Source organism: Saimiri boliviensis, chromosome 21 (genome assembly GCF_048565385.1).
Source record: "Saimiri boliviensis isolate mSaiBol1 chromosome 21, mSaiBol1.pri, whole genome shotgun sequence".
Lineage (NCBI taxonomy): Eukaryota > Metazoa > Chordata > Mammalia > Primates > Cebidae > Saimiri > Saimiri boliviensis.
This window is the reverse complement of record NC_133469.1, coordinates 12968450-12995921: the sequence shown is the minus strand read 5'-3', so window position 1 is coordinate 12995921 and position 27472 is coordinate 12968450. Positions and strand designations below refer to the sequence as shown.

The window sequence follows — 27472 nt, the reverse complement described above, 5'->3', positions numbered from 1 at the left end:
TGACATGCAGGACAGACATGCAGACCAAGAGCGCGACCTACCGTAAGGGCCGTATGTTGGCACTGCCCATGGCCAAACCCCGGGCAAAAGCAGGGCAAGGGGGACAGGGAGAGAAGCCAAAGAAGACAAAGAGACAGCTGAGTGAACATGTGCCCACCACCAAGGCCCACCAGCACGACACACCACACACCCTGTCCCCAACCCCAGACTCCCCAAGACACCCAGGAAGCTCCAGGTGCCTCCGGGGCCTGGCGGGGGGTATATCTACCCAGGGATGACTCCTCCCCTGGTATTCACGTCAAGAGGAAACATCCGCTTGGTGGCTTGGTGGCTGCCTCCACGTCTAGGTCAGGACATCCCATCCCCACTTCTTCCCAGGCTAGCCTGGGGCCACATCCACACCCCACACTTTACAAACCTCACAACACTTCCCAGACCAGGACATGGAGGCTTGGAGGGAGGGTTACTTGTGCTGACGGCACAGCTGAGCCAGCTCTGCACCCAAGCCTATCCTGAGGCTGAGGGTCTAGGCCGGGTTAGAGGGTAGCAGGGGGCCCAGGAGCAGGAGGGAGGCAGGAGAGGGAGAACAGCTTCCCTGCCAGGGTGCGGGTGTGGCTGGGAGGCAGTGTGTGGAGGGACAGCTCAGGTGGGGCAGCAGAGACCCTCTGCCGAGCCCCAGCAGTGGAGGAATGGTTCTCTGCCATGGCCCCTTGCTCCCTGGGGTGGCCCCGGGCCCAAGGATGATGGTCCCATGGGCACTGGGTATGCCAGACCAGGTCCAAGGGTACATTGCCCTCAATGCTGGTGGGTGTTTGCTACATCCTTTCACCTGGGCCATCAGCTGACAGGCCCCGGCCTTTGTGTACCTCCTCTCTGGCCACAAGGTAGGTCTTCCCCAACCAGGGAAGGCAGAGGAAGCAGGGCGAGAAGTGGACCACGGAGCCCTGCTTCAGGCAGACATTTGTACCCTCCACACCATCCACACGGGGCCTGTGTGGGGCCTGCGGGTAGGCCCTGGGGAAGTGGGTTTCTTGCCTCCAGCCACTTGGGCAGACAGCTGGCAGCAGAAAGCCTTCTGGGTGGATGTGTCAGGGAAGGAAGCTCCCCTCTCCCCAGTCCCTCTGGCCCCCTCGCTGGCTCGGTCAGTCTTAGGCATTCCCAGCCTCCTCCTCATCCTCCAAGGATAAGTCCCTCTGCCTGGCAGCCACAGGCAGCTCTTCTGGCCCACTGCATCCTGGCAGCAGCGCATTCTCATCATCCTGGGAGCGCTTAAAGCACAGAGCTCTCACAGCACACCCAGCCTGCCAGCCCAGACCCATTACAGCAGACTCTCCCAGGGTGGGGCTGGGTATCAGCCCTTTCAAAAGCTCTCCAGGGCATTTCCCAGCACAACTGGGGCTACTTATCACTGTTCTAGCAAGGAGGGAGACTCGCAGGTGTAAAAGAGAGCTGTTAAAACCTACTACCAGGCCAGGCGCGGTGGCTCAAGCCTGTAATCCCAGCACTTTGGGAGGCCGAGGCGGGTGGATCACGAGGTCGAGAGATCGAGACCATCCTGGTCAACATGGTGAAACCCCGTCTCTACTAAAAATACAAAAAACTAGCTGGGCGTGGTGGCACGTGCCTGTAATCCCAGCTACTCAGGAGACTGAGGCAGGAGAATTGCCTGAGCCCAGGAGGCGGAGGTTGCAGTGAGCTGAGATCACGCCATTGCACTCCAGCCTGGGTAATGAGAGCGAAACTCTGTCTCAAACAAAACAAAAAAAACAAAAACCTACTACCAACTGACTCTGTTTCTTAGAAGTAATCTTTTTTTTTTTTTTAAAGTATTCAGAGATGAGGGAATTAACAGGACAAAATGGTAAGCACCCACAGTGCTGGTTATCAGAAGCCAGAGGAATCTGTCTATTCATTACCGTCTCTGTATCATCCCTCAGTCTCCACACTTGGACCTGCTAGAGGAGGCAGGTGGCCTGAGCATCCAGGATCGAATTGGTAGTGCTGGTGGCACCTGCTCCTCCCTGACCTCTATGGCCTCATTCCTGTCTATGGAGTGGGGATCCCCTGTCCTGACGCAGCCACACCTGCAGGATGCTTGGAGGCGGGAGAACCCTGGGACTCTTTGAGGCTCCCCGCTCCTCCCCGTGGGGGTCTCCCAAGACCCTGGCTCGTACCTTGTGCGTCCAGCCTCTTGTCAGCATAGACCTTGTAGGTGAAGGCATGCCGCAGGGCCAGGGCCGCAAAGAACATCTCCACACAGATGATGAAGTCTTGGTAGCCAGCAGCCACGGTGCCCTCGCCCACCGACACACGGGCCGAGTGGATTTTGGGGATGGCCCCACACTTCTCCAGGATGGCCAGGAGCATGCCTAGATGGGGAAGCATGGGTGTCTGGACCCAGACTGGCCCCTTTCTTCCACAGTGCCCCACCCAGCTGCCCACACACCCCAATGAGGATGGGCGCAGGGCCACAGCTGCTCCTGTAGCGCAGAGGTGGCGACACAAGGCCACAGTCTCCAGAAACCCCACTCTCCCGGCACTTTGCCGGCCACCAAAACTGAGATGTCAGCGATTACACAGGGTCCCCCGGGTCCTCCCATCCATGTAGTGGTCCCGCCGAAGCTCCCAGGGCACCAAAGCTCCCCCTAGCCCTGGGAAAGGCCCTCGAGGGCTCAGATTTCACCCCCAGCAAGTGCCCAGTGGGCTGAGACCCCTCTGAAAAGGCCCCACGGGCACCAGGGACCATGAGGAGAAGGGGCAGCAGGAAGCACGGAGGACAGGGCGGCACAGGCAGCCTTGAGACACTGGGAGGCTCACCTTGCCAGAAGGAGAGAAAGATGACGGACTTGACCATGAAGAACTTGAGGACAGGGCTGTAGGGGCTGAGCAGCTCCCGGGTGGCGAAGTAGAAGAGGAAGAGGGCGTAGAGGGCCAGGCTGACGGAGATGTTGTAGATGATGGTCACGTAGAGGTAGCCACTGGTGACGCTGTGGGACGGGGAGCATTTTCTGGCTGGGACAGACCCTTGGAGGGAAGGGGCTCTCCTCGACTGCACCGCGCACCATCCCCACGGTACTAAGTTCCATACCTCCAGCAGAGCTCACGGAGTCACTGCAGGGGTCGGAGGGGGTGATCAAAGCGACAGGCAGGGTGGGGGTGTACAGGACGTGCCCATAGGCCAGGCCAGCTCTGCTGCCTCTGTGTGGCCCATGGACTTGTCTAAGCCCTAGTGCCCACACTCCTAATGCCAGACACCAGTGTGGAAGCCAGGGCCGGGCAGGAGGCCACAGTCTGACAGTCATACAGATATAACAGGTGTCAAAGTAGGTGACACTGCTCAGCTCTGCTGCCTTTTCACTGCCACATGGTCACTTACACTAAGCCCAGGATGAAATGCATGTGGACGATTTACACAGCAGGGGCTTTGTGCCTGTGGACTTGAGTCGCCCTCTGGGGCTCTGACCCTCTTGCTCCCTGCCTCAGCAGTGGTCACTGTCCCTTTGTGGCCCATCCCTTTGTGGCACCACTCTGCAGCCTGGACATGAATCTGAATACTGCCAGTGGCTTACTCCTGGGCCAGCCATGGGCCCAAGTGCAAGGGTGTCCACTGCCAGGCTCGGAGTGCAGGGGGCATGAGCACCAAGCACCCAGGCAGGTCACGGCTGTGCAGCTACTCTGACCACCCCGTTCCCTGAGCCAAGACACTCGCCTGTGCCAACTCCCCTCCCACACACCCCGGGGAGCACCCGCTGCTTACTCAAAGTCCCCATCCCGGTACTTGCCGAAGGCCTGGAGGACCACTGTGCTGACCGCCATGAGTGGCTTCACCACACAGAACTGCAGGGTGGCCTGTCAGGGCAAAAGGAGGTTCAGTGTGGAGGAGGAGTGCAGAAGACAAGAAGAAAGCCCTGCCTCTGGCAGCCAGAACTGTGCTGGATGCAGGGACAGAGGGGACCGAGGGACTAGAGGGATGGAGGGACAGGGGACAAACCGGACGGAGAGGACGGAGGGACGGAGGGGATGGAAGGATAGAGATGGAGGGGACAGACAGGATGGCTCCATGTCCTGCTCCCAGGGGACTGCTGTCTGCGCGGGGCGGGGGCAGAACATACAGGAGATGCCCGCAGCACAATGCCGTGTCTGAGAAGATGAGCGCGTGGAGGAAGGAAGGAACGGTGCAGCAGGGCATGATGGAGGTAGGGGACAGAAGGCGCACACAAGGACGCTTCTCCAGCCAGGACCATCAGAAGGGTGCTGGAGATGAGAGGCTCAACAGGCAGAGGGAGCAGCTCCCATAAAGGCCCCAAGGCAGAGGGTGGACAAGGGCAAGGGGCTGCGCACTAGACAGGGGGCCGAGGAGATGGGCAGCGCCAAGTCCTAGAGACCCTGGTGCCCAGGGCAAGGCCGGGACCCTGTTCAAGGAACCAGCCACCAGGCAACAGGCATGGGTGAGGGCCTCCTCCCGTCCTCCATGCCCACCCTGTCTGGTTCCTGGCCCCACTCTCTGGGCCTGGGTCCATGGTTTATGGTGAGCAGAGCAACCTACAGGAGCCCAGTGCATGTGGACTCCAGAGCCTAGAAATCTGAGTTTGAATTCCAGGGACAGTTTGGGCAGTCACTTGGCCTTCGAGCACAGACTTCCTGCTGAAAAGGACATAGTCACTCCCCACACCACAGGGCCACTGCTTCAGGGATGGCAGAGCCAGAAAGCACAGTCTTCTTGGGAGTCTCCCACCTCTGTGCAGGCATTAACGCCACCTACTAGCAGGCTGAGCTAACGAAAGAAATCCTTAGCCAGCTTTTCCCGATTCTCTACAGAGTCCCCAATAAACTCAGGGGGTACCCATAGTTCCCACAACGTCACTAGTATCACCATTACCTTGAAAGCAAATAAATCTAAGCCCTAAGGCCCCCTTCTGAGGAGCTAGGGGGGTGGTTAAATCCAGTCCGAGGCTCAGCTGGTGTAGCTGCAAAGAGGACAGGGAGCCTGGAGCAGAAACTGCGGCCTGTGGAACCTGCAGCTTCTGCCCCAACCAGGGATCTGAGCGGAGCTTGAACGGGAGCCCCAGACAGCCCACACATGGAGCTGTCACACGGAGAGGCATGTGTGATGAGGCAGACATGTAGTCCCACTCTCAGAAAGCCCCACAGAGCGTCCCCGGCCCTGTCATCCCGCCCAGAGGAAGTGGGGCTGGCACACTCTGGGAAGTGCGGCAGTTTGTTATGAGCCTGGCAACAGGCTGGTGCTTCCCTGGGTCAGCTCACCTGGTACTCACGACAGCCCCTTGACATGGGTGCTATCATTATCCCTAGGATGCAGATGAAGAAACTGAGGCACAGAAAAGCAGAAGCAGAGCCCAGGCCAGTAGGCCCCAGAATCATCACCTGACCACACCCTGGACCAGTCAGCAGTTTCCAGGCTGGGCTGGACATCAGAACCACCAGGGGAGCTGTAGACACGTGCCACGTTCCAGGGCTCCATTCCAGACCTTCTGTGGGCTGGGGTAGGGGATAGTTGATCTGGGAATCTCTACTTAAAGTAGGAATCTCTCCAGATCTGGATATTCAGTGCTGGCCCTGAGGAGTCGGAGGCTTGTCTCTGCGCCCCCAGGACAAAGCTGTGGGGTGTGTTCTCTCGGCCTGGTATAAAGAAAGAGGCCTCTTTTGTTCTCTTTCTTCTACCTCTCCCTGCCATCTCCAGGAACAATAGCAGAACATCTGAGCCCACAGGGCTGGGGAATCATTTCTAACAAGGCCACACTAGCTAGCAATCATGAAAGCAAAACTTTGTAGACAATACAATCCTCAAACAAGGCAGTGAGTCACAGCTGGCCGGAACCTGGGTGGCTGCACCAACTGGTAAACAAGGGCTCTCCATGCCCCACCCTGAACCCAGGATAGTTTTAACTATTTCCCTGCAGGTCCAGTGGTGAGATTCTGAATTTAGGAACATGCTAGGGGAGAAGGTCTGGAAGCAGAACTGGAGACTTGGCATGTGCCAGTAGAGGCTTTGTGGGTGTGCCCGCCCTGTGGCCTGGACCCTGCACAGAAGGGAGCAGCAGGCTCTGCCCTCCAGGGCCACAGTGACTTGGCTATGGTTTTGTGTCCTTTTGTGACTACTCTTGGCAAAGCTGGAGGGGCTGACATGACAGAGCCCCTGCAGAGCCCCAGAGAAGACTAACAAGGTCATGAAGGGTGGGCGAGCCCCTCAGACTCTGCCTCCCTCAACAGGAGGCTGTGGCTCTACCACGCCAGGCTGAAGGCACTACATCCATTACCTCATCTGATTCTCACAACCATCTCTTGGGAGGAGTATCATTACACTCGTTTTACAGAGGAGGAAACAAAAGCTCAGAGAGGGTAAGCCAATTATCCAAGGTCACACAGTCAGAGAAGAAGCTGGGAATCAGGCTCAGATGGTCAGACACCTAGGCCTACACACTCGGCGACCCCACCACACTGCCTCCACCCAGGCTACTCTAGGCCACAGGGAGGGCAGCCCAGGAAGCTAGAGCGGCTGCACTGCCGACCGGGAAACGCAGGGAGAGGCCTGTTCTGTCGTGTCTTTAATGCCAAAACCCTCCTGCCCCCTAGCTGCAGCTGATGAGAAATTTTCAGACGGAGAATCTAGAAACCCTGTGCACTTCTGATTCTCACACACACCAAGACCTGGTTACATGAGCAAGGGTCTAGGATCAGCTCCTGCCCAAAGTACACCAGACACTCCCAGGATGCCAGCTGCTGCCCCTCCAAGCATACCCTGCTAATGTGGTGCTTTCCTAATAGCTTGGGGGGTGGGTACTGGGGGCCTGGGGTGCCTCATAGGAAAGGGGACCTCCACAGGTGGGGCCAAGGGCAGCCCATGGTAGGGCCTCCCAGTCCTCACTCTGCTCCTCTTGACCTAGGCAGCTGCTGGGGACACACACCTGTTTGCAGAAACGCAGAAATCCGATGGAATATGTCTTTCCCCAGAGGCAGCAGGTGCCATACACACAGCTGGACCTGGAAGAGACAAGCACAGGAGAGGAGGCAGCGGTGAGTGAAGAGCAAGAACTTGGGAATGGTGAGGTGGGGAAGGCCGCCCTCCCACGCATCCAGCTGAGCTGGGGCACAGATCCCGGGCAGCCTTTGAGCCCAAGGCCAAGCACAAGGAGAGGCATGGCAGAGCACCTGCACATGCCGTAGGCAGAGGGACACACGGCCGCTCTGGCCCTGGGGTGACAAACCAACTTGGAGAGCTCTGAATGTCAAACCTGCAGGAGGAAGAAACACGCAGGAAAGCGCTAAGACCAAGACAGGAAGAGAGCGAGAGAATGAGCCGCTGGGGAACTCCTGAGAGCCCAAAAGAATGGCGCTGCTCAGGAAATGTGGCGAGGCACAGCATGTCAAGGTCATGGGCGGAGATGGTCTGTGTCCAGCTGGTGCCAGGACAGCTCAAGGTAATCCAGGCCCAGAAAACGGGGTGGTTGAGGGCTCCGGAAAGACTCCATACTCACTCAATGGGTTTTCCTCTGATCTCCGACATGATGGCACTTTCTCCTCCTAGGTACTCATAGCACAGGCTCAGGAAATTATAGATGACCAAGGCTGCGAAAAGAGTGTCCAGGGGAAACCAGTCAAATCAGCAGAATGGGTCCACAGATGCCGGGATTCTAAACAGCAATGGAGGTGAAAGAGCCACAGCTACACGTGGCAACAGGGAAGAGCCTGGGGGACACAGGGTTGTGTAAAAGAAGCCTGTCAAGAACACACACAGCAATGGTCAGGCACGGTGGCTCATGCCTGTAATCCCAGCACTTTGGGAGGCCAAGGTGGGTGGATCACACGGTCAAGAGTTCAAGACCAGCCTGGCCAAAATGGTGAAACCCCGTCTCTACTAAAAATACAAAAATTAGGCTGGGCGCGTTGGCTCAAGCCTGTAATCCCAGCACTTTGGGAGGCCGAGGCGCGTGGATCACGAGGTCAAGAGATCGAGACCATCCTGGTCAACATGGTAAAACCTCGTCTCTACTAAAAATACAAAAAAAAAAATTAGCTGGGCATGGTGGCGCATGCCTGTAATCGCAGCTACTCAGGAGGCTGATGCAGGAGAAATGCCTGAACCCAGGAGGCGGAGGTTGCGGTGAGCCAAGATCACACCACTGCACTCCAGCCTGGGTAACAAGAGCGAAACTCCGTCTCAAAAAAAAAAAAAAAAAAAAAAAATACAAAAATTAACCGCCTGTAATCCCAGCTACTCGGGAGGCTGAGACAGGAGAACTGCTCGAACCCGTGAGGTGGAGGTTGCAGTGAGCCGAGATCGCACCACTGCACTTTAGCCTGAGCAGCAAGTAAGACTCCATCTTAAAAAAAAAAAAAAAAAAAAAGAACAAGCACAGCTGATCTTCCACTCCTAAGTTAAAAACCCGGCATGCCTAAATTATCTTATCCAGGAATGTACCTCTATACTGGTATAACACTATACAGACAGGCAAGGAAGGGCTGCCATGAATTCAGGGTTATGTGGGGAGGCTGGAGGAGGCTGAGATAAGGGTGGGCACCCAGGAGGTTTGGGAGGGCAGGCAGTGTAGACCTGGGGTGAAACGGTATTGGCTTTATTAGTTTTTCCGGGAGCAGTGGCACGTGCCTGTGGTCCCAGCTACTCAGGAGGAAGAGGCAGGAGGACGGCTTGAGCCTGGAAGTTCTGGGTGTAATGTGCCACGTCGATCTGGTGTCTGCACTGGGTCTGGCAGCAGTAGGGTGACCTCCTGAGAGTGGGGGGTCGCAAGGTTGCCCAAGGAGGGGTGAACCAGCCCGGGTTGGAAACAGAGCAAGTGAAAACTCCAGATTGGGATTGCACCTCCGAATAGCCACTGCACTCCAGCCTGGGCAAGAGAGCGAGACTTCATCTCTGATGTATTTATAAATAAATGTTTGTCTTACATACTTGTGTGTTACAAATCACAACTTTATAACAACAAAACAGTCTACAAAAATCTTGGGAGAAATTCCAAGTAGGAATGAGAGAGCAGAAGCTTCATCCAGCCAACAGCCTGTAGCAGTATCTGGAATATGCACAGCACCAGGAGCTACAACAAAGCACACAGGAGTGCACAGAACACAGTGTGAATGCCTCGGGAAGCTCGGGCTGCTCATCCTACACTGGGACTCAGCTCAACATCTCCACAAAGACCCAAAATTTGCCACAGGGAGTGATGGCACAGCAAGTCTGCTGTAAATGTTGAGGCTATAAATACAGCAACCTGCTGTAACGGGTCTTCGGATCGGGGGTTTCTGCTGGGTCAGCAAAACAAAGGCTGCTGCGTACAGGGCGCTAGAGGCGAATGGATATGCCAGGAGGGAGAGGAGAGAGTACAAAGAGGAGGAGGGAGAGGGGCACGGCAGAGGGCATCCAAAAGGAAACAGCAGAGGAGGAAGAGCCAGGGTGAGGACATGGGAGTGAGGATGGGCATCCAGCAAAGGCATAAGGCCAAGGGGAGGGGCAGAACAGTGTCAGGGGAACAGGTCAAGGCAGCCATGGCAGCCCTGCAGCCAGAGGGCTCCTTCTCATCCGATCCCGCCAGCCCCTGCAGCATAGAGTTCTCTAAGGCTCGCTGGTACCATCCAGCTTGGCACTTGGTCTTTCAATGGGTGACCTGGTCCCTGTCCATGCTCCCATCACTCCTGAGCGGCACTGATGCTGCACTTTTCCCCAGAGCAGAGTCCCCACCCCTCAGTGCTGCTGTGCACTCCCAGATCCCACAGGCCACAGCGCCCTTCCTGCTGTACTCCCAGGATCCATCAACCCCAGCTGGGACAGCACCCAGTGTGAGAGGTCCCAGTGACTACCGTGGAGGCGAGTGCCTCCTACCCACGGAACCTGATTTGCAGACACTTCCCAGTGATTCCTGCCTTGTGTCATAATGACAACTGGCCTCCCTCTCTCTCCTTTCTCAGGACACAGGTGCCACTCATGGCACACCCAGGGCACACCACAAATGTTTCACTGACTGAACTGGAGCGTGGAAGGCCCTGGCGATGTGTTTTAGGCAAAGCTGGCCTTCAGCAATTTGGAAAGGAATGCATTTGCAGCATTTTACACCACTCATGGTTACCCTAATCCAGGCATCCCCAAACTATGGCCCGCGGGCCTCATGCAGCCCCCTGCCGCACTTCAGGAAGGGGCACCTCTTTCACTGGTGGTCAGTGAGAGGAGCACAGTATGTGGCGGCCCTCCTACGGTCTGAGGGACAGTGAACTGGCCCCCTGTGTAAAAAGTTTGGAGACGCCTGCCCTAATCCATTAAGAGCTCCCATCTCCAGGTGGCACCCACGAGTATACAGTCCCCAGCACCAACCAAGCCTTGTTGTGACTGCCCCTTCACCCTTCACACACATACAGCAGAGGCATGTGATGTGAGTGAGCCTCTGAATTCAGTTTCCTCATCTATCAAAGGGGATCACAGGAACACCAACTTGGCAGGTGGCTGTGGGGTATGAGCATGAAGGTGCTCAGAAGTGTGTCCGGGCTCGCCGCACTGGGTGTGGGCTGTCACGACCATTACTGTCTATCTGCTGCCTGCAGGCCCAGAAGCTCCCTCCAAGGAGAGCCCATCCCTACAGGCCACTCCCGAGAAAGGCCTGGCGCCTGGGCTCATGTCCTTTCCTGCATCAAAACACATGTCAGCAGTCAGTACACTTTTGAATTACGTGGCCAACGTCCGTCTGTAACCAGCTCTGCACAAAACTGATCAGAATCATCAAATGTCATTGTCCCTCTTAGTTCAAGATTCTTGACCTTTTGCAGGTGCTCTGGGGCCAGCCAGTCTGTAAAATACCAATTTGCTGACAGTTTCCTTTCAAGAATCATTAGTGAGTCGATAATGGACTCCCTAATACTCAGAGAAGTAAGAGGAGACAGAATCTCCTCAGACGTGATGCAACCAGTCCAAACTCAGCCCCACTGACCATCTGGACACATGAGTAACCCTCTGAGAAAGCCACCTCCAACATCCCAGCAAAGGTGTTTAAAATGGAAAACTCAACACACCCCCTGGAAACAAACACAAAGACGCATGCCCTGGATATAAGAAGAGCGGAGAAGTTGAGATGGGGCTGGAGGGAGGTGCCTGGCCAGCAAGCTCACTGCCCACCGCCCCCCTCCACCACGGCTCCAGTACCAGACCCCTGGAGAGGCCTCGGACAGGTCCAGTACCAGACCCCCCACACAGAATGACTCTAACCTCCCTAACTATCCACCACAGCTGGTGTGCCAGGCTCTGTACTAAGCCCTGGGGACTCATAAATGACCAAGGGGCCCTCGGGCCAAGTCCAGAGAGCAGCAACCAGCGTGAGGGACCAGAGGGCCTCTCTCCTGGCCTGGACAACCAGGCTGTGGCTTCTCTGGAGGGTTTTGTCTTGGAGACTGGAAAGCTGATGGCCTTGGGGCCAGTCTCTGAGACGAGCTCCACTAGCATTGGAATGAGAGCAGGCTGAACCTGCCCACCCCACGTGGAACTTTCTGCTCCATTCTAGACGCCAAATCTTCAACTAGAGACAAATGCACACTATCAGGAGAGAAGCACGAGGATGAACACAAAACAAGGACAGTGCTGGGGATGAGAAGACATCAGGGGTCACTCTCTTCATAGACGTGACAGGCACCTTGTTCCCAGGGTCAGACAGGACCCACATGGTCTCAGGGGAAGATCTCAGAAGGATTTCAGCTCAATATAATAAACTATTTCTTTTTTTTCTTTTTTTTTTTTTTTTTTTTGAGGTAGGGTCTTACTCTGTTGACCAGACTACACTGATGCAATCATAGCTCACTGCAGCCTTGACCTCCCAGGCTCAATCGACCCTCTGACCTCGGCCTCCTGAGAAGCTGGGACTACAGGCATGTGCCACCATGCCTGGACAATTTTTGTGTGTGTGGTTTTTTTTGTAGAGACAGGGTTTCACCATGTTGCCCAGGCTGGTGTTTAACTCCTAGGCTCAAGTGATCCACTGGTCTCAGCCTCCCAAAGTGCTGGAAGTACAGGTGTGAGCCACCACACCCAGCCTGAAAAACCACTTCAAATGGGCAGGGTCAGAGATGGAAGGTGTGAGCTTGCTGCCAGCAGAAGCCATCACGCTGGGCAACCCCTCTGCAGACTTTCTAAAGGGGCCCCTTCCAAACCCGAGGTTCCAGGCTTCCTCCTCGTGGCTTTCCTGTCCTTTCAGATCCTGTTGATTCCTGTTTCTTGCCACCCCAAATGCTGCTTCCGGCCTTTCCTCTACTGGCTTCTTTTGAGTGGCTTTCTTTCCTCATCGGCAGCAACTTGAGCCTGGGTAGGAAACTGTAGTCCAAGAGACTGCTCCCCACCCAGCCTCTCAGTGGCCCTGTGACCTTGCAACTGCTACAGGACCCAGCAGTTGTAAGGCTCTGCATGTTCACACCTCCCCCTCGGCCTGCCGCCACCATCCCCCAACAGGGAAGGAACTATCCCCGATTATGGAGAAGGAAAGTCAGGCATGGAGCACTAAAGACCTTAGCCCCAAGAGCCCCTGGGCTTTGAGAAAAGACTCAGTACTTGCCCTCCCACGTTTCTGCCTGCAGCTTCCAGGGTCAGGAGGCAGACATATATAACTCGCTGTAACTTCAATACACACTTGCTGTGCACCTACTGTGAGCCACACACTGTGTGTGGGACCTTGATGACCCTGGGCACACTGGGCCATTCTAAGCTCACCTCCTGTGCACACCTTCAGCACCTAAAGCTGGCCTCATACCCCTTCCCTCTGCTGCAGAGAAACACTGGTTACTTGGAAAGACTGAGGCATTTTATTTCTGATAATGGTGGGTGAGCCTGGAAAAGCTAATTTTGCCCACTTTGGGCTGAAATTTTCTCTGCTCAGAAAACAGGGGCCTAAGGCCGGGCGCGGTGGCTCAAGCCTGTAATCCCAGCACTTTGGGAGGCCGAGGCGGGTGGATCACGAGGTCAAGAGATGGAGACCATCCTGGTCAACATGGTGAAACCCCGTCTCTACTAAAAATACAAAACATTAGCTGGGCATGGTGGCACGTGCCTGTAATCCCAGCTACTCAGGAGGCTGAGGCAGGAGAATTGCCTGAACCCGGGAGGCGGAGGTTGTGGTGAGCCGAGATCGCGCCATTGCATTCCAGCCTGGGTAACAAGAGCGAAACTCCGTCTCAAAAAAAAAAAAAAAAAAAACCAGAAAACAGGGGCCTAGCTTGTTTAAATTTTTATAAAAGTTTAGTTAAAAACAAGAAGAAAAGAAAATAGGAGCCTCAGAACATTCTTCTGCCCCTTTTCAGTGATGGGTGATCATCCTGGACAAGAATGGGCGCCGTGTGTTGCAACCAAGGGGGCAGGGTCTGCACAGCGCAAGTGACCCCAGGGTCTCGCTGGGCCAAATGGCTCCTCTCCTCCTCCCCACCTTTTTTGTCCTCTGCTGATCCTGCTTCTTTCTGCTTCTCACCACCGTGAATGCTGTTTCTGATCCCTGACCCCTCTTCCAGTGGCTTCTTCTGAATGTCTTTCTGCACTCTGCACTCGGATCTATCGACATTTTTTTTTTTTTTTTTTTTTGAGATAGAGTCTTACTCTGTCGCCAGGCTGGAGTGCAGTGGCGTGATCTCAGCTCACTGAAATCTCTGCCTCCTGGGTTCAAGTGATTCTCCTGCCTCAGCCTCCCAAGTAGCTGGGACTACAGGCGCACACTACCCACCTGTAATTTTTGTATTTTTAGTAGAGACGGGGTTTCACCATGTTGGCCAGGATGGTCTCGATCTCTTGACCTCATGATCCGCCCGCCTTGGCCTCCCAAAGTGCTGGGATTATAGGCTTGAGCCACTGCGCCTGGCTGCTATTGAGCCCTTATAATCCTTGGCTCTATCTCTAAGAGCCACGGCCAGCCAGTGCCAGGGCCAGCCAGGGAGTCCTTCTGGCAGCAGACTGGCCTTTGTCTCTCGTGTGGCCCTGCATCTGTGGCTCTCGGCTGTGCTCACCCCAGCGGGACAGTGAATGAAGCATCATTCTCTGTTGCTTTCACGCATTAAAATCTCTTTCCCTGACAGGAGTTCACACCTTTCCAGGGGAGAGGCTTGTCCTGTGCTCTCCTTTACCAAGCTGGCACAGAGCCCCAGGATTCAGAGACCCCGGTACGAGTCTGGCCTCTGGCCATTACTATCTGGGTAACTCTGGACAAGTTTCAGAGCCTATTCTAATTTTTTTCACATATGTAAAATGGGGATGGTAATATATATATATATTCTGCCAGGTAGTAGGGAGGTGAGAATGAGCTAACAGTGATGAAAAACACGTGGCAAAACTGTGAAATGCCATGCAAACATTCCTAACAAACAGCAACTACCTAAAGCGGCATACAGACACCATGTCTCCTGCCTCTGAACCCCAAACCCCACACCTCTGATCACAGAACTCCCCGGGACCGTCTCAGCATTGTCTTTATGGCCCACTCCCAAACCCCACGATCAAACACTAAATGCATGCAGGGGGCTGGTTCCCACCCTGCCCCCATCTGCCTGCCCCCGTACACCCTCTGGTGCCACATGCCAGCGCAATGTGAATTACAGCCCTCACAGATGGTACACAGCACCAAGCCCTCTTCCAAGACTCAGCCCTCTCTCTGGAGAATAGGAACCACCAGTCACAGGTTCACAGGCTAAACACACACTTACCTCCACTACCTCCCTCCCCACCCTCCTAATGCCACTGAAATGAGAAGGAATGAGGGTGGGGTGGGGAGCAAACCTACAAGGACAAGAGGAATAGCAACAGCCAAGTGACATCAACAAAGCTCTGAAGGCTACATGGTCACTGTTACATGGTCACCGACTGGCGGATACTTAGGGGGTGGGAGTGGGGGCCAGAGCCCTAGGAAACCTCAGCACTGCATGTGCCAGGCAGCTCTGGTGGCTATGGTTGAGGGTACAGATGCAGAATGCAGAAGCTGGTTAAAAGTCTCCACGTGGAGCCACTGGATTATAACTTACTTTTTTTTTTTTTTTTTTTTTTTTTTGAGATGGAGTCTCACTCTTGTTGCCCAGGCTAGAGTGCAATGGCACAATCTTGGCTTACCACAACCTCCACCTCCCGGGTTCCAGTGATTCTCCTGTCTCAGCCTCCCGAATTGCTGAGATTACAGGCATGCACCACCACACCCGGCTAATTTTTTGTATTTTTAGTAGAGACGGAGTTTCACCATGTTAGTCAGGCTGGTCTTGAACTCCTGACTCATGATCCACCCGCCTCAGCCTCCCCAGGTGTTGGAATTACGGGCGTGAGCCACCATGCCCGGCCTGCTTATAACTTTCAATAGAGGCTGAGACAGCTCTATCCTTAGAACATGGTCCAGCTGAGGGTGCTAATGGGAAAACTTGAAGAAAATCCAAAGACAGCCCAATATGAAGGGTGAGAGGTCTTCTCATGTCTCTGCCACTCTGCATCCTCACTCAGCCTGTTCAGTGTTTTGTGGCAGGAGATGAGAAATTATTCTCTATAGAAACAGGTACCAGAATTTAAGAAGTCTTCACTTGGTACCTGCCCCCATGCTGCATACAAATGGCCAAAGAAACACCCCATGCTCCATCACCCAATCAGAAGGCCCAGCAATTTTTATTTTCTGGGGTGGGAGAGATGAAGTCTTGATCTGTGACCCAGGCTGGAGTGCGGTGGCACGATCTTGGCTCACTGCAGCCTCAAATTCCTGGTTTTAAGCCATCCTCCCACCTCAGCCTCCTGAGTTGCTGGTATTTTAAGCCCCATTCTTAAATATAAAAAATAACCTTGAATATAAAACATAGCCAAGGACACTGATATTTGAGGAATGCTTCTAACAAGAAGGTCAAAGACCAAAGCGAACAAACAGATGAAAGGAACTCAAGAGAGAGACGACGTAGGTAACAGAAGCAAACTGCAATTAACATCCCCAGCGACCAAAGAACAATATGCTGTCCTGTATCAAGAACAAGGTATCATAAAGAAAAAGAACAAGGAGAGCTACTGAAATTTTAAAACATGATAAAGGAAATAAAACATTCAGCAGAAAAGCTCAAAGGTAAGATTTAGAAAAATAATAATAACAAACAAAAACAAAAAACAAAAACACTCCTAGAAAACAGAACCGAAAAAGAGCCAGAAAATTATAAATAAAAATTGCGGCTCAATGCAGAAGCACAGGGTCCTACCAGCAGGAATTCCAGAAATGGAGATTGGAAGAGAGTGGAGGGGAAGAAATGTTCAAAGGAACATACAGAAAGACTTCCCAGAACCTTCGGGTAGGAGCATCCACACTGCGAGGGCCCGCCAGGCTGCCACACACAGTGACTATCCCACCTCCTATGAGATTTCAGGACACTAGGGATTAAGATGAGATCCTAAATGCAAAGAGGAGAGAGGGGGGAAAAAAAAAAAAGAAGACTAGGCGTGGTGGCTCATGCCTGTAATCCCAGCATTTTGGGAGGCCGAGGTGGGCAGATCACCCAAGGTCAGGAGTTCGAGACCAGCCTGACAAACATGGAGAAACCCCACCTCTACTAAAAATACAAAAAGGTAGCCGGGTGTGGTGGTGGGTGCCTGTAATCCCAGCAACTCAGGAGGCTGAGGAAGAAGAATCGCTTGAACCCGGGAGGCGGAGGTTGCAGTGAGCAGAGATTGAGCCATTGCACTCCAGCCTGGGCAACGAGAGTGAAACTCTGTCTCCAAAAAAAAAAAAAAAAAAGAAGAGCAAGCAGTCACACATCACACACAGATACAACACATACACATACAGGCACTAGGGATCGAGTATAGCAGACTTTCCAGAGATTACATCAGAATCCAAGACAGTGAAGACACACCTTCAAAATTCAAAGGGAGAAGGATTTCCAAGTTAGGACTCTATTTCCCTTGAATACTAACCAAACAGCACAATATAATAAAGATATTTTCAGATTCCACAAAATAAACCTCCCATGCACTCTCTTTCTCAGGGAGCTGCTAGAAGACGTGCTCCAACCAAGCAGAGAGAGCAAACCATGAACAAGGAGGAAACAGCCTCCATGGAACAGGTGACTCAGCACAGGAGAAGCAGCTTCCAGGCTGAGAGTGAATGAAGGAGCCTGGGCAACAGCTGAGCAGCGGAGGCCTGGAAAGCAAGGCACTCCTGACTGCAGCATAGGGAGAAGGCTCCAGGAGAAACGTCACGGGGAAAAAGGCAGAGCCCAGAGATTCCCGGCTTGACCTAGCTTTACTGAGAGCAGGGTTGGCTTTTTTTTTTTTTTTTTTTTTGTAAATTCAATTGAAGTATTTAGGAATGAATGAATGATAGGTATGTAGAAAACAGAGCAAACTAAAAGAAGACTAGTAGTAACTGGAGCAGAAAAAAAAAAGTTACACACAAAAAAGGAAATGGGTTGGGCACGGTGGCTCATGCCTATAATCCTGGCTCTTTGTGAGGCCGAGGTGAAAGGATTGTTTGAGCCTGGGGTTCAAGACCACCCTGGGCAACACAGTAAGACCCTTTCTCCAAAAAAATTTTTTTAAAAATTAGCAGGGCATGGTGGCACACTTTTTAAAAAATTAGCAGGGCATGGTGGCTACTTGGGAGGCTGAGGTGCGAGGGTCACTTGAGCCTGGGAGGTCGAGGCTGCCCTGAGCTGTGATCACTGTGCCACTGCACTCCTGCCTGTGCAACAGAGACCCCATCTTAAAAAAAAAGTCTGTGAACACTATTAAGCCCCAGCACTGAACAAGGTATACAAACATATAATAATACAAACACTGGGCCAGGCTCAGTGGCTCATGCCTGTAATTCCAGCATTTTGGGAGGCTGAGGCAGGAGGATCATGAGGTCAGGAGATCGAGACCATCCTGGCTATCACAGTGAAACCCTGTCTCCACCAAAAATACAAAAATTTAGCCAGGTGTGGTGGCATGCACCTGTAGTCCCGGCTACTCGGGAGGCTGAGGCCAGAGAATCACTTGAACCAGGAGGCGGAGGTTGCAGTGAGCTGAGATCACGCCCCTGCACGCCAGCCTGGGCAACAAGAGTGAAACCCTGTTTCAAAAAATAATAATACTAATAATGCAAACACTGAATGCAGAAAAAAGTGTGTGAAAAAATTCTGATAGTAACAATGAAAAAATGAGGGAAAGAACTGTGTGTGTGGTATGTGTGTGCCTGTGTGTGGGACCAGGGGACAGATACCTAAATCGAAATCTTCCATGCCAGATGCAGTGTCTCATGCCTGTATTCCCAGCACTTTGAGAGGCTGAGGTGGGAGGACTGCTTGAGGCCAGCAGTTTGAGACCAGCTTGGGCAACACAGCAAGATCCCATCTCTATAAAAAACTTAAACATGAGAAAATTAGCCAGGCATGGTGGCGTGGTTGAGCCCAGGAACTCAAGGCTGCAGTAGCTATGACTGAGCCACTGCACTGCAGCCTGGGCAACAGAACAAGACCTGTCTCTTAAACAAACAGAGCCCTTCCATAGTAGGAAGTCACCATGTAATGTTACATAAAACTGAAAAACCATACACACACAAAAAGTATAAGCATATTTTTCAGTCATTCTAGGAACAAAATAGCTGAAAGAATCAAAGCACGGTGAACTTCAGAGTGAGGAGTCGGCGTAGTTTCGTGTTTTAACCCTATGCCTAATTACTTTATTAAATGTAATAAGCAACATTTTGTTAAAAAAGCAAAAAAGCAAATGACTGCAGTGGCTAGCTCTGAGTGGGCCCTCAGGAGGGGCTGGCTGGATCTGCAGAGTTTTCCAGCCCAGGTGACTTCCGCTCCCCCTCCTGGGCACTGAGAAGGAAGGGTGGGAGGGGGAACACATGGGGGGACACTCTTTGAATTTTAAGGGACTGCCCCATCACTGGCTCTGCAGAGGCAGCTGCAAGAGAGGGGCTGAGACCCAGAGTAGTAGTGCAGGGACACGGCGAGGACCAGGCCCCGCTGCCTCTGCTGCTAAAAGCTGGTGAACTCAGGGGCAGCCTGAACTTCGCCACAGCTGCTGTGCTGTTTGTAAACTCCCTGGGAGAGGCCAGGTGAAGGGGTGATGGAGTTGCTAGGAGATGTGCTTCACAGGGTGGCCGACTTCCTGCAGGACCTCTCCCCGGGCTGGGAGGCAGGTCAGGACAGGCAGGGCCCCAACAAAGAGGCTTCTGGATCAGAGGGGGCCTGCCAGCCATCTGCTGCTGCCTCTGGGGCACAGAGTAAGGGTGAAGCAGAGGCTCCCCTGGCTGTGTGCCCCACCTTCTGCCATGAGCCTGTCTTTGAAGTCCTGCCGAGAAGAGAGCCCACACTTGTCCCCCGACTACACAGGAGGGGCCCGCCTTGGCAGGGAACAGCTTTGTGCTTCCGAAGGAACTGGTGGGCAGAGGCTGCCCCTGGGCAACCACGAAAGGCTGACTGCTGAATGGAAGAGGATTCTCAGCCCCACCCTTTGCCAATTCCAGCCTTTACTGTGCCCCAGGGACTCAGAGGTTTCCCTGAAGACTTGGCTGCTTCCAGAACATCAGATACAAAGCCCCAGTTAAGCACTGAGCAGGTCCCCATCTGGCCATAGTACTGACACTTGGAAGGACAGGACAGAACAGCAGACTGCGAGAAGGAAGCATGGGAAGTTACCGAGGCCCCACACAGAGGAATGCAAGACACAGGGCAGGGGTTTAATCAAGTCCCTGATTCATCCGAAAGGGAGGGAGCAGGCATCTTCCATGAGCCAGCTCTGTCTGGCCGTGGGCTGCACCCCATCCTGCTCCAGCAGAGCTAAATGGGCTCAGGAAGATGGAACAAAAAGCGATGGAATGAAAAGCAAGGTAACATCAAACTATGGTGGGGCCAAGGACCTGGATGGGTGCTGGGAGTGAGAATGGCGGGGAAGAGACGGATGGAAAGGAGGGGCCCCACACAGAGCAGAAGAGCTTCCAAGACTGCGGACAAGTCAAGCCCTCGAGGCTGGGAACCACCTGCCTGATGTGGCCGCATTTTGGGGTGGGCAGGTGGAAATACAAAAGGCTGGGGTGAAGGGGCTTCCTGTTTGGTGCACTCATTTTCTTGCCAAACCTAAAGGCATTTCCTGTGCCCTGTGAGTTCTCAGGGATACACAAGTTTCAATGTAGGCAGGAAGAAAGACTCCAGCTGCCTAGGGGATGAGCCTGTTGCACCCCAATATCCACAGAGCGCAGGCCTGGAGCAGCACCCTCCCAGGTCATGGAAATAGATAACTTCTGGGCGTGGCCAGAGCTGCTCAGCCTGAGAAGAGGAAAACCACATCTGGTCGCTTTATCTAAAACCAGCAGCGCAGGTGTGGGTAGGAAACAAGAAACCTCACGCTCTGAGAAGAGGGTGGGTATCAATGCAGGGGTCTTATTTTTGCTTTTTTTGAGACAGAGTTTGTTGTCCAGGCTGGAATGCAATGGAGCAATCTCAGCTCACCACGGCCTCTGCCTCCCAGGTTCAAGCAATTCTCCTGCCTCAGCTTCCCGAGTAGCTGGGATTAGAGGCATGCACCACCACAGCCGGCTGATTTTTGTATTTTCAGCAGAGACAGGGTTTCTCCACATTGGTCAGGTTGGTCTCAAACTCCTGACCTCAGGTGATCCACCAGCCTCAGACTGCTGAAGTGCTGGGATTACACGTTTGAGCCACTGAGCCCGGCCCAACATAGGGGTCTTAAATTCAGGCACTCCTCCTCTCCATTCCTGCTGGCCTGTCCAGGGCAGACCTGGGCATCGCCGGCCTCTGACGGAGGAGGAATGCCTGGGACCTGCCCAAGACAGGTCAGAGGCCAGCTCCCATGACAGCAGCATCCTGATCTCCTTGTGGTGACTGCTTGTGGCCACAGACACCCACAGGGCATCAGGGGTGAGGCTGGCTTCTCCTCTTGGCAACCCAGCTCCAGATGTGTGGTCGGAGCTCAGGACAGAAGCGGGTCAAGTTTCCACTCCACACCCAGAACCAAGTCCCCAAAAGGAATTGAGTCTCCTTCCTGGGTGGCACAGCAGGGAACCCACTCATGGAACAAAGCCCTCAGAATTAAAACCTATGGGGACAGAGGCCCAGCCCTGCCACTGACTTGCTGGGATCCCTGGACGGGTCCCTACCCAACTGTACCTGGGGTCTCTACAAACAGACCACTTGCTTGCTGTCCCCACCCCACCTGAAATGCTGGCATTGAGAAATGCGACCCAAGCAAGTGGAGGGCCCCTGCTTCCAGGTACCTGCGAGGTGAGACTGTGGCTGCATGTGCTGTTAGCTGTCAGTCTGGGACAGAAACACTACAGTGGGTAAAGAAGCGAGTGGTGTGTCAAGATAGTCCTTGTGAAGCCCCTCAGGGAGGAATGTGGGGAGAGAAGCTTCCCCGTCCCCGGCCCCCAGATGGCCCCCCCGGCCCCTTGCCCATCCTCACCCTCGTAGCAGTCTCGGACGGTGCCGAAGTACACGTAGTACTGGTCGTTGGTGAAGAAGAGGAGGCTGAGCCAGGAGTCAAAGGCGTAGATGGGCACGATGAAGAGGATGCGCACAATGTAGCGCTGCTCGTTGGGGCAGCTGTAGCAGCGCAGGTGCATGTAGATCTGGGGGCAGAGGCGCGGGGTCAGCTGGGGACCCTCCTGTCCGCAGGGATGGGAGGGCAGGTGGGCTTCCAGCTCTGCCACCGACTCATCTGTGACCCGATGCACGTGACCTACCCCTGAACTCAGAGCCCTGCTCTCCAAAATGCGGATGACAAGGCCACTGTGAGACTCAGACCAGTGGGCATGCACAAGGCTCGTGGCACGCATGCAGCGGTGTCTGTGGGGCAGCCTCACAGGTGCAGGGGGTGGTGAGCTCACACCCCAGACCACAGGAGGGCCAAGGACGAGGATGGAAATCCAGTTTCCACAAGCTCCTGAGGGGACCTCACCCACAGGCAGCTCTGGGCCATCAGTGTGTGCCCTTTCTCTCTGCCTCGCTCCAGCTGTGACTGTGGCAGCAATGAGCTAAGTCACCTGGGTTGCAGGCCTGCCCTGTCCCTTAACTTATGGCAAGACAGACAGGGCCCTCTGAGCGGCTACAGGGATGTCCTCAGGCTGTGCCTCACCCTCCCGTCTGGTAAACAGAGACAGCACTGCCTGCCTCACCAGGAAGTTAGGAGAATGACATGCTACTTTTAGGAAGCAGAGGGGAAAAGTAAAAGCTACACACAAATGCCAAGAACTGCTCTACCACGGTCCTCAGTCCTGGCAGTCGCTGGGTGTCTTGTCCCAGCTCTCATGAAATCACACTTGGCCCAGCCGAGCCCTGGGCTAGGGAGGAAAAGAACAAAATATTCTCTATCTTCTATGAGCCAAAAGCATTAGACACAAATGGGTTCTAAATGGGATGGGGACATAGGGCAGCTGGCAGGGGACTGACTGGGAAACCCAGGCAGACTCACCCTGCCCCTCTCCACTGGACTACCTTCAAACCTCTGCAGGTCGCCAAGACCCATCTCAGCCAACAGCAGCCTCCTCTGGGGTCACGAGTACAGGCAGACGGGAGACTCGACTCCCATCCCAGCCTGCCACCAATTTCCAAGTGACCAACCTAGTTCCTTTCCCCCTCCCACTCTGACTCTCCATTTTCTCATCTGCAAAGGCGTCCCTGTCCCTGTACTCTTGCAGTTCTAGGCTCTCTGCAGCTTGGACCTGAGACTAGTTCCAGCCAATGGAAGGTGAATGGAGTAACAAGTGTCACCTCTGGATTGAGATGGTTAAATATCCAGAGGGCCTTCACACACTCCCTGCTGCCAGGTGTCAGAGGGCTGAGCCTTGAAGCCGGAGCCACACATCAAAACCTGCACTGTCCTGGGCCCTGGGACGTGGGCAAGAAGCCAAATTCTACCGAGGGAAGCTCTGAGAACACAGGGCTTACCTGTGTTCTTACTGCAGCACAGCCTGGCCTAGCCTAACTCATACCCTGCTGGGCTAGGAACCTCTCAGGATTCTTCTAGAAGCCCCCTGCCAGGCCTGGTACCTGGTGGCATGTGATGAGCAGGGCCGTCCACACGAAGAAGCCGGAGATGGCCTGAGCGGCAGTTGTCATCAGGAACACAGGCTGCTCCATGGCGGTGGGGCTGCCCTCAGGGATCACGGAGACGATGGGAGAGGCTGCTGCGGTCGTGGGCGACACTGGATCCGGGGCCAGCACAGCCCCCCTCACTGTCATGATGCCCGGCACCAGGAGGCCCCCTGAGGGAAACCCTTGCAGTAAGTGACAAGCTAGCCTGGAGAGAAGAAATTGCAATGTGAGTCTCCTCCCAGGGTAAGTGGCAGCGTTGAAAAGAACCTTCCAGGTCTCTCTACCTACCTCTTGACCACATCTCAACTGACCCCAACCATCACCCTGCCGCAGCCAGCCTCCCTCCTGGATTGATGCAACAGGCCCTTGACCAGTTTCTCTGCTTCTGCCCTTGCCTCTGATGATCAGTCCCTACTCAGCAGTCTTGTGACCTTTCCAAGGCTTAGCTAGACCTGGCCACATCCACTCAAAACTCTCCAATAGCTCCCAGCTCCCCTGGAGTAAAAATCACAGTCCTTACAACAGCCCAAAGGACTCGATGGCCCTCCTGGCCTCTATGATCTCAGCTCCTACAGTTTCCACTTCCATCCTCACCTGCAGCCACACTGGCCTCTTTGCTGGTCCTTGAACATACTAAGCCCACTTCTGCCACAAGGCCTTTGCACTGGCTGTCTCTGCCCAGCCACACAGCTCCCTCCCACCTTTCCTTTAGGTCTCTACCTTGACCACCATGACAACATGTCAGCTTCTCCCAGGCCAAGCTTCGCTTTCTTTTCCTCCAGAGCCCTCATGACATCAACACCACCTAACTCGATTCACTCATGTATTGATTAACTGTTCCCCCAACCCCACCTAGAACACAGGCTCCCTGGGGACAGCGGCTCTATTCAGGACTGGACAGGCAGCACTGAGAACCATGGGCAGGGCACACAACAGACATTTGGGAACTTCCTGCTGGGCCTGAACATCTTTGTACCCCTGAACCAGTAAAACCACTTGGCTGCTGAGGTCTCCTCTGAGGGCTTGTGTGCATTCTTCGCCATGTCTCCCCCTTTCCCTAATGACTGACCCACTCCCCACCATCCAGCTGTGCCGTTTTGGAGACTGTGGCTCCTCCCCAGTCTGTGCACCTCATCTTTTAACCCAGCCCATGTGCCACCCCTCCTGCAAGCCACCTGCACACCTCCAGTTCTCAGAGACTTCTAGCTATTCCGTGTCCTTCTCGTCGTAAGGCACAGGTCACACTACTCATGGTTCATGCTCCTGCTTACTCTTTGAGGCAGGACCCTAGCACCCCCAACCCACTTATAATATTTATTATTGTTGTTATTTTGAGGCAGGGTCTCACGCTGTCACCCAGGCTAGAGTGCAGTGGTGCAATCTCGGCTCACTGCAGCGTCTGCCTCCCGGACTCAAGTAATCCTCCTGCCATAGCCTCCTGAGAAGCTGAGATTACAGGCGTATGCCACCACGCCTGGCTAATTTTCTAATTTTTTGTAGAGATGGGGTCTCCCTATGTTGCCCAGTCTTGAACGCCTGGCCTCAAGCAATCCTCCTGCTTCATCCTCCCAAAATGCTGGAATTATAGGCGTGGACCACCATGCCTGGCCTATCTGCTGATTTTCATGGCTTGTTTCTAAAGAATTTGAGGTGCCTCGCAGTGAAACAAAGAATAGTGGTGAAGTTGTCATGAATGAGATTAGTGCCCTCATAAAAGGAACCTCAGGTAACTGCCAAGCCCCTTCCACCACATGAGGACACACGGAGAAGGCTCTGTCTACGAACCAAAAAGTGAGCCCTCTCCACACACTGCATCTATCAGCACCTTGATCTCTGTCTTCCAGCTTCCAGAATTGTGAGTAAGGAGGCAGCTGATTTAGTCTTAAGTCACAGTGGCTCAAGACTAAGGCAGGAGCCTGGCCGTACCCTCTACCCACAGCCCTGATGGGGCATCCCTTTCAGTCCAGCCACCTGCTGACAGGCTGGTCAATGACATCCAGCAAACACCCCCGCCCAAATCACCAACTCTGTCGATAACCTGTGATGCAACAATTTCAAAAGATGCAAAATGCGGCATGTGGGCACTGTGGAAAGAGCCTGGCCGGAGCATGGGCACCAGCTCCCCCACAACCAGCTGTGTGGGTTCCCTGGTCCAAAACTCAACTCAGAAAATGGGCAAACTCCAATTCCCAACCATCTTGGTCTGAACCCAGAGGTCAACCTAGATGGTCTCACGGTCCCTTTCAAGCCTGCAAGCTGGTACTTAAATCAGAATACCTGACACTGACGGAGGTTTCACTGGGCCTTCCCGGGTGCAGTGGCCTGTAGCCCGGCCCTGTTATGCAGAGGATTCTGCGCCCGCTGTCTGCCTGCACTGCCCACCTGTGCCCCGGCTCCTCACCAGTGGCCGGCCGCAGCATCTCCGCCACCATTTCAGCTCTTAGCTGTAAGTGTGCACCCTAGGAGAGCCCTTTACATTTCTATTTTCCCACACATACATGATCTCTTAACACACCAACTGAGACACAAATCCAGATTAAAACTCAAAAACAGAGAAGGCGTCTATATAAAGAAATTCAAAAATGGAGGTGTCTATATAAAGACCAGTGGCAAGCTTCGAAAAAGAGACACATTGACAAGTCCAAGAATAGCTCCTGTAAGGATGGTTGCAAAACTGAAAACCAGTGCCAGAAATATTTCTTGAAAAGGACTTGGGTTGTAAATCATCATCTTTGTCTACCATTGTTGTAACCGAGAGAGTTAGAAGGAATGTGCCACCCAATGAGTTCCAAATTAAGAGTCCTTTTTTAACTAGCCAGCGACCAAGAGACGGCTAGCACTCAAAATTCTCTCGGCCCCAAGGAAGGGGCTTGATTATCTTTTATACCTTGATTTAGGTAGGGGAGGGGGAGCCTAGCTGAAGCGGAATTTTACAGAAGCAGAAAAGCAGGTTAGAGGAAGGGGCTGCAAGCACAGGTGTCACCAAGAAGGGGGTGTTCCGGCTCCTTCTACACAATGATCAAAGGGAAATCTTTTTCTTAGAAAAGCTGGTGGGGAGGTGGTGGTATGCCAAGCACGATGCAGTTACAATGGTTACAAGTGTTAGGAACGGTGCACTTCAACACTTCTAAGTGCAGCGTGACCCAGTTGTGCACTCAGAGGGGCTGTGGCAGGGAGAAGAAGCCAGGTTGAAGTTTACAGCTAAGATGGAGTCAGTGATGCTAGCCCAGGGTAGGTTATTACACCATCCCAAATTACATGATGGGGAATTGTGGTGGGACCAGAGGAAGTACAAATACTCCTAAATCTTCACCTTCCCAGGCAGGCATGGTGGCTCACATCTGTAATCCCAGCACTCTGGGAAGCCAAGGTGGGCGGACCACCTGAGGTCGGGAGTTTGAGACAGCCTGGCCAACACGGAGAAACCCCATCTCTACTAAAAATACAAAATTAGCCAGGCATGGTGGTGCACACCTGTAATCCCAGCTACTTGGGAGGCTGAGGCAGGAGAATCACTTGAACCCAGGAGGCAGAGGTGGTAAGCAGAGATCACGCCATTATACTCCAGCCTGGGAAACAAGAGTGAAACTCCATCTCAAAAAACAAACAAACAAACAAACTTCACATTCCAAGCAAGGTGCAGGGGGATGTCAAAGGCTGTTCTGTTCATGACTAAACGCAATGTTGAGAAGCCCCCCACTTGAACTCCTTTGCAGGGGGCACCCCCCAAGAACAGACCCAAGCCAGGGCTGGGATCGGGATGAAGGCTGAAGGGCAGCTTCTTCCTGCAGCTTTGCTCACTCACGTGCACATGCCCGCTAGGCATTCGGGGCCCCTTCACACTCCTCATGTAGGTCGTTTATTTCACAAGAGGAAACGCACCCAGAGATGTGAGTGACTTACCCCTAAATCAGAGCCAGGACTCAAAGACACGTCCTATAAACACATTGTCTCCCTATCTCCTACAAAGTGGGGGGACCTAGCTGAGTCACCCTTCCTGCTCCAGAGCCTCCCAACAAGACATAGCCATGCGCATCCTCCCACAGCCTCCAGACTCCCATAGCAGGAGGGGAGGCAGGTTCCCCATGGCGGAGGAGAAGCCACCATGGCTGGGAGTGTTTCTGCAGCCCGACCCAAGCTGGCCACATTTCTGCACAGGGGCCCATTCATAAACAACTTATTTTCCTCTTGGGCAGCCATGGTGGTTTACAAAGCATTTCTCCAAACATTATCTCATATATTTTCTCAAGGCAACTTTGAAGTAAGTAACATTATTTCCACCTTCGAGATGAGGAAAATGATGCAGAACTCAGTTTTACAGCCACCCAGGGTGACAACGATTCAGGGGATTTCATAATTCCCCAAAATCCTTAAAGCAATATTCTAGCTCATAGGCGCATGGAAGGCCCAGAGCTCACCTTGCTCTCTGGACCCAAGG

The 27472-nt window shown here is 53.6% G+C and overlaps 1 protein-coding gene across 8 annotated transcripts in view; it reads right to left on the bottom strand.

Moving 5' to 3' along the window:
* TMEM184B (transmembrane protein 184B) overlaps positions 1-27472 on the bottom strand; it is a 53351-nt gene that overhangs the window by 1376 nt on the left and 24503 nt on the right. For 3 of the 8 annotated variants that reach the window (XM_074390997.1, XM_074390999.1, XM_074390998.1), the window contains exons 2-10: positions 22990-23239; positions 21404-21569; positions 7497-7587; positions 6927-7002; positions 5386-5499; positions 3758-3849; positions 2818-2987; positions 2175-2369; positions 42-62 (exon numbers count right to left, since the gene is read on the bottom strand). In XM_074390997.1, the coding sequence (XP_074247098.1) occupies positions 42-62; positions 2175-2369; positions 2818-2987; positions 3758-3849; positions 5386-5499; positions 6927-7002; positions 7497-7587; positions 21404-21569; positions 22990-23181 (1117 nt within the window). In that variant the 5' untranslated portion in view covers positions 23182-23239. Of the gene's footprint in view, positions 1-41; positions 63-2174; positions 2370-2817; positions 2988-3757; positions 3850-5385; positions 5500-6926; positions 7003-7496; positions 7588-21403; positions 21570-22179; positions 22281-22989; positions 23240-27472 lie in introns of those variants that run through there. The other 5 variants (XM_074391001.1, XM_039463018.2, XM_074391003.1 and 2 more) reach the window with 4 other exon arrangements.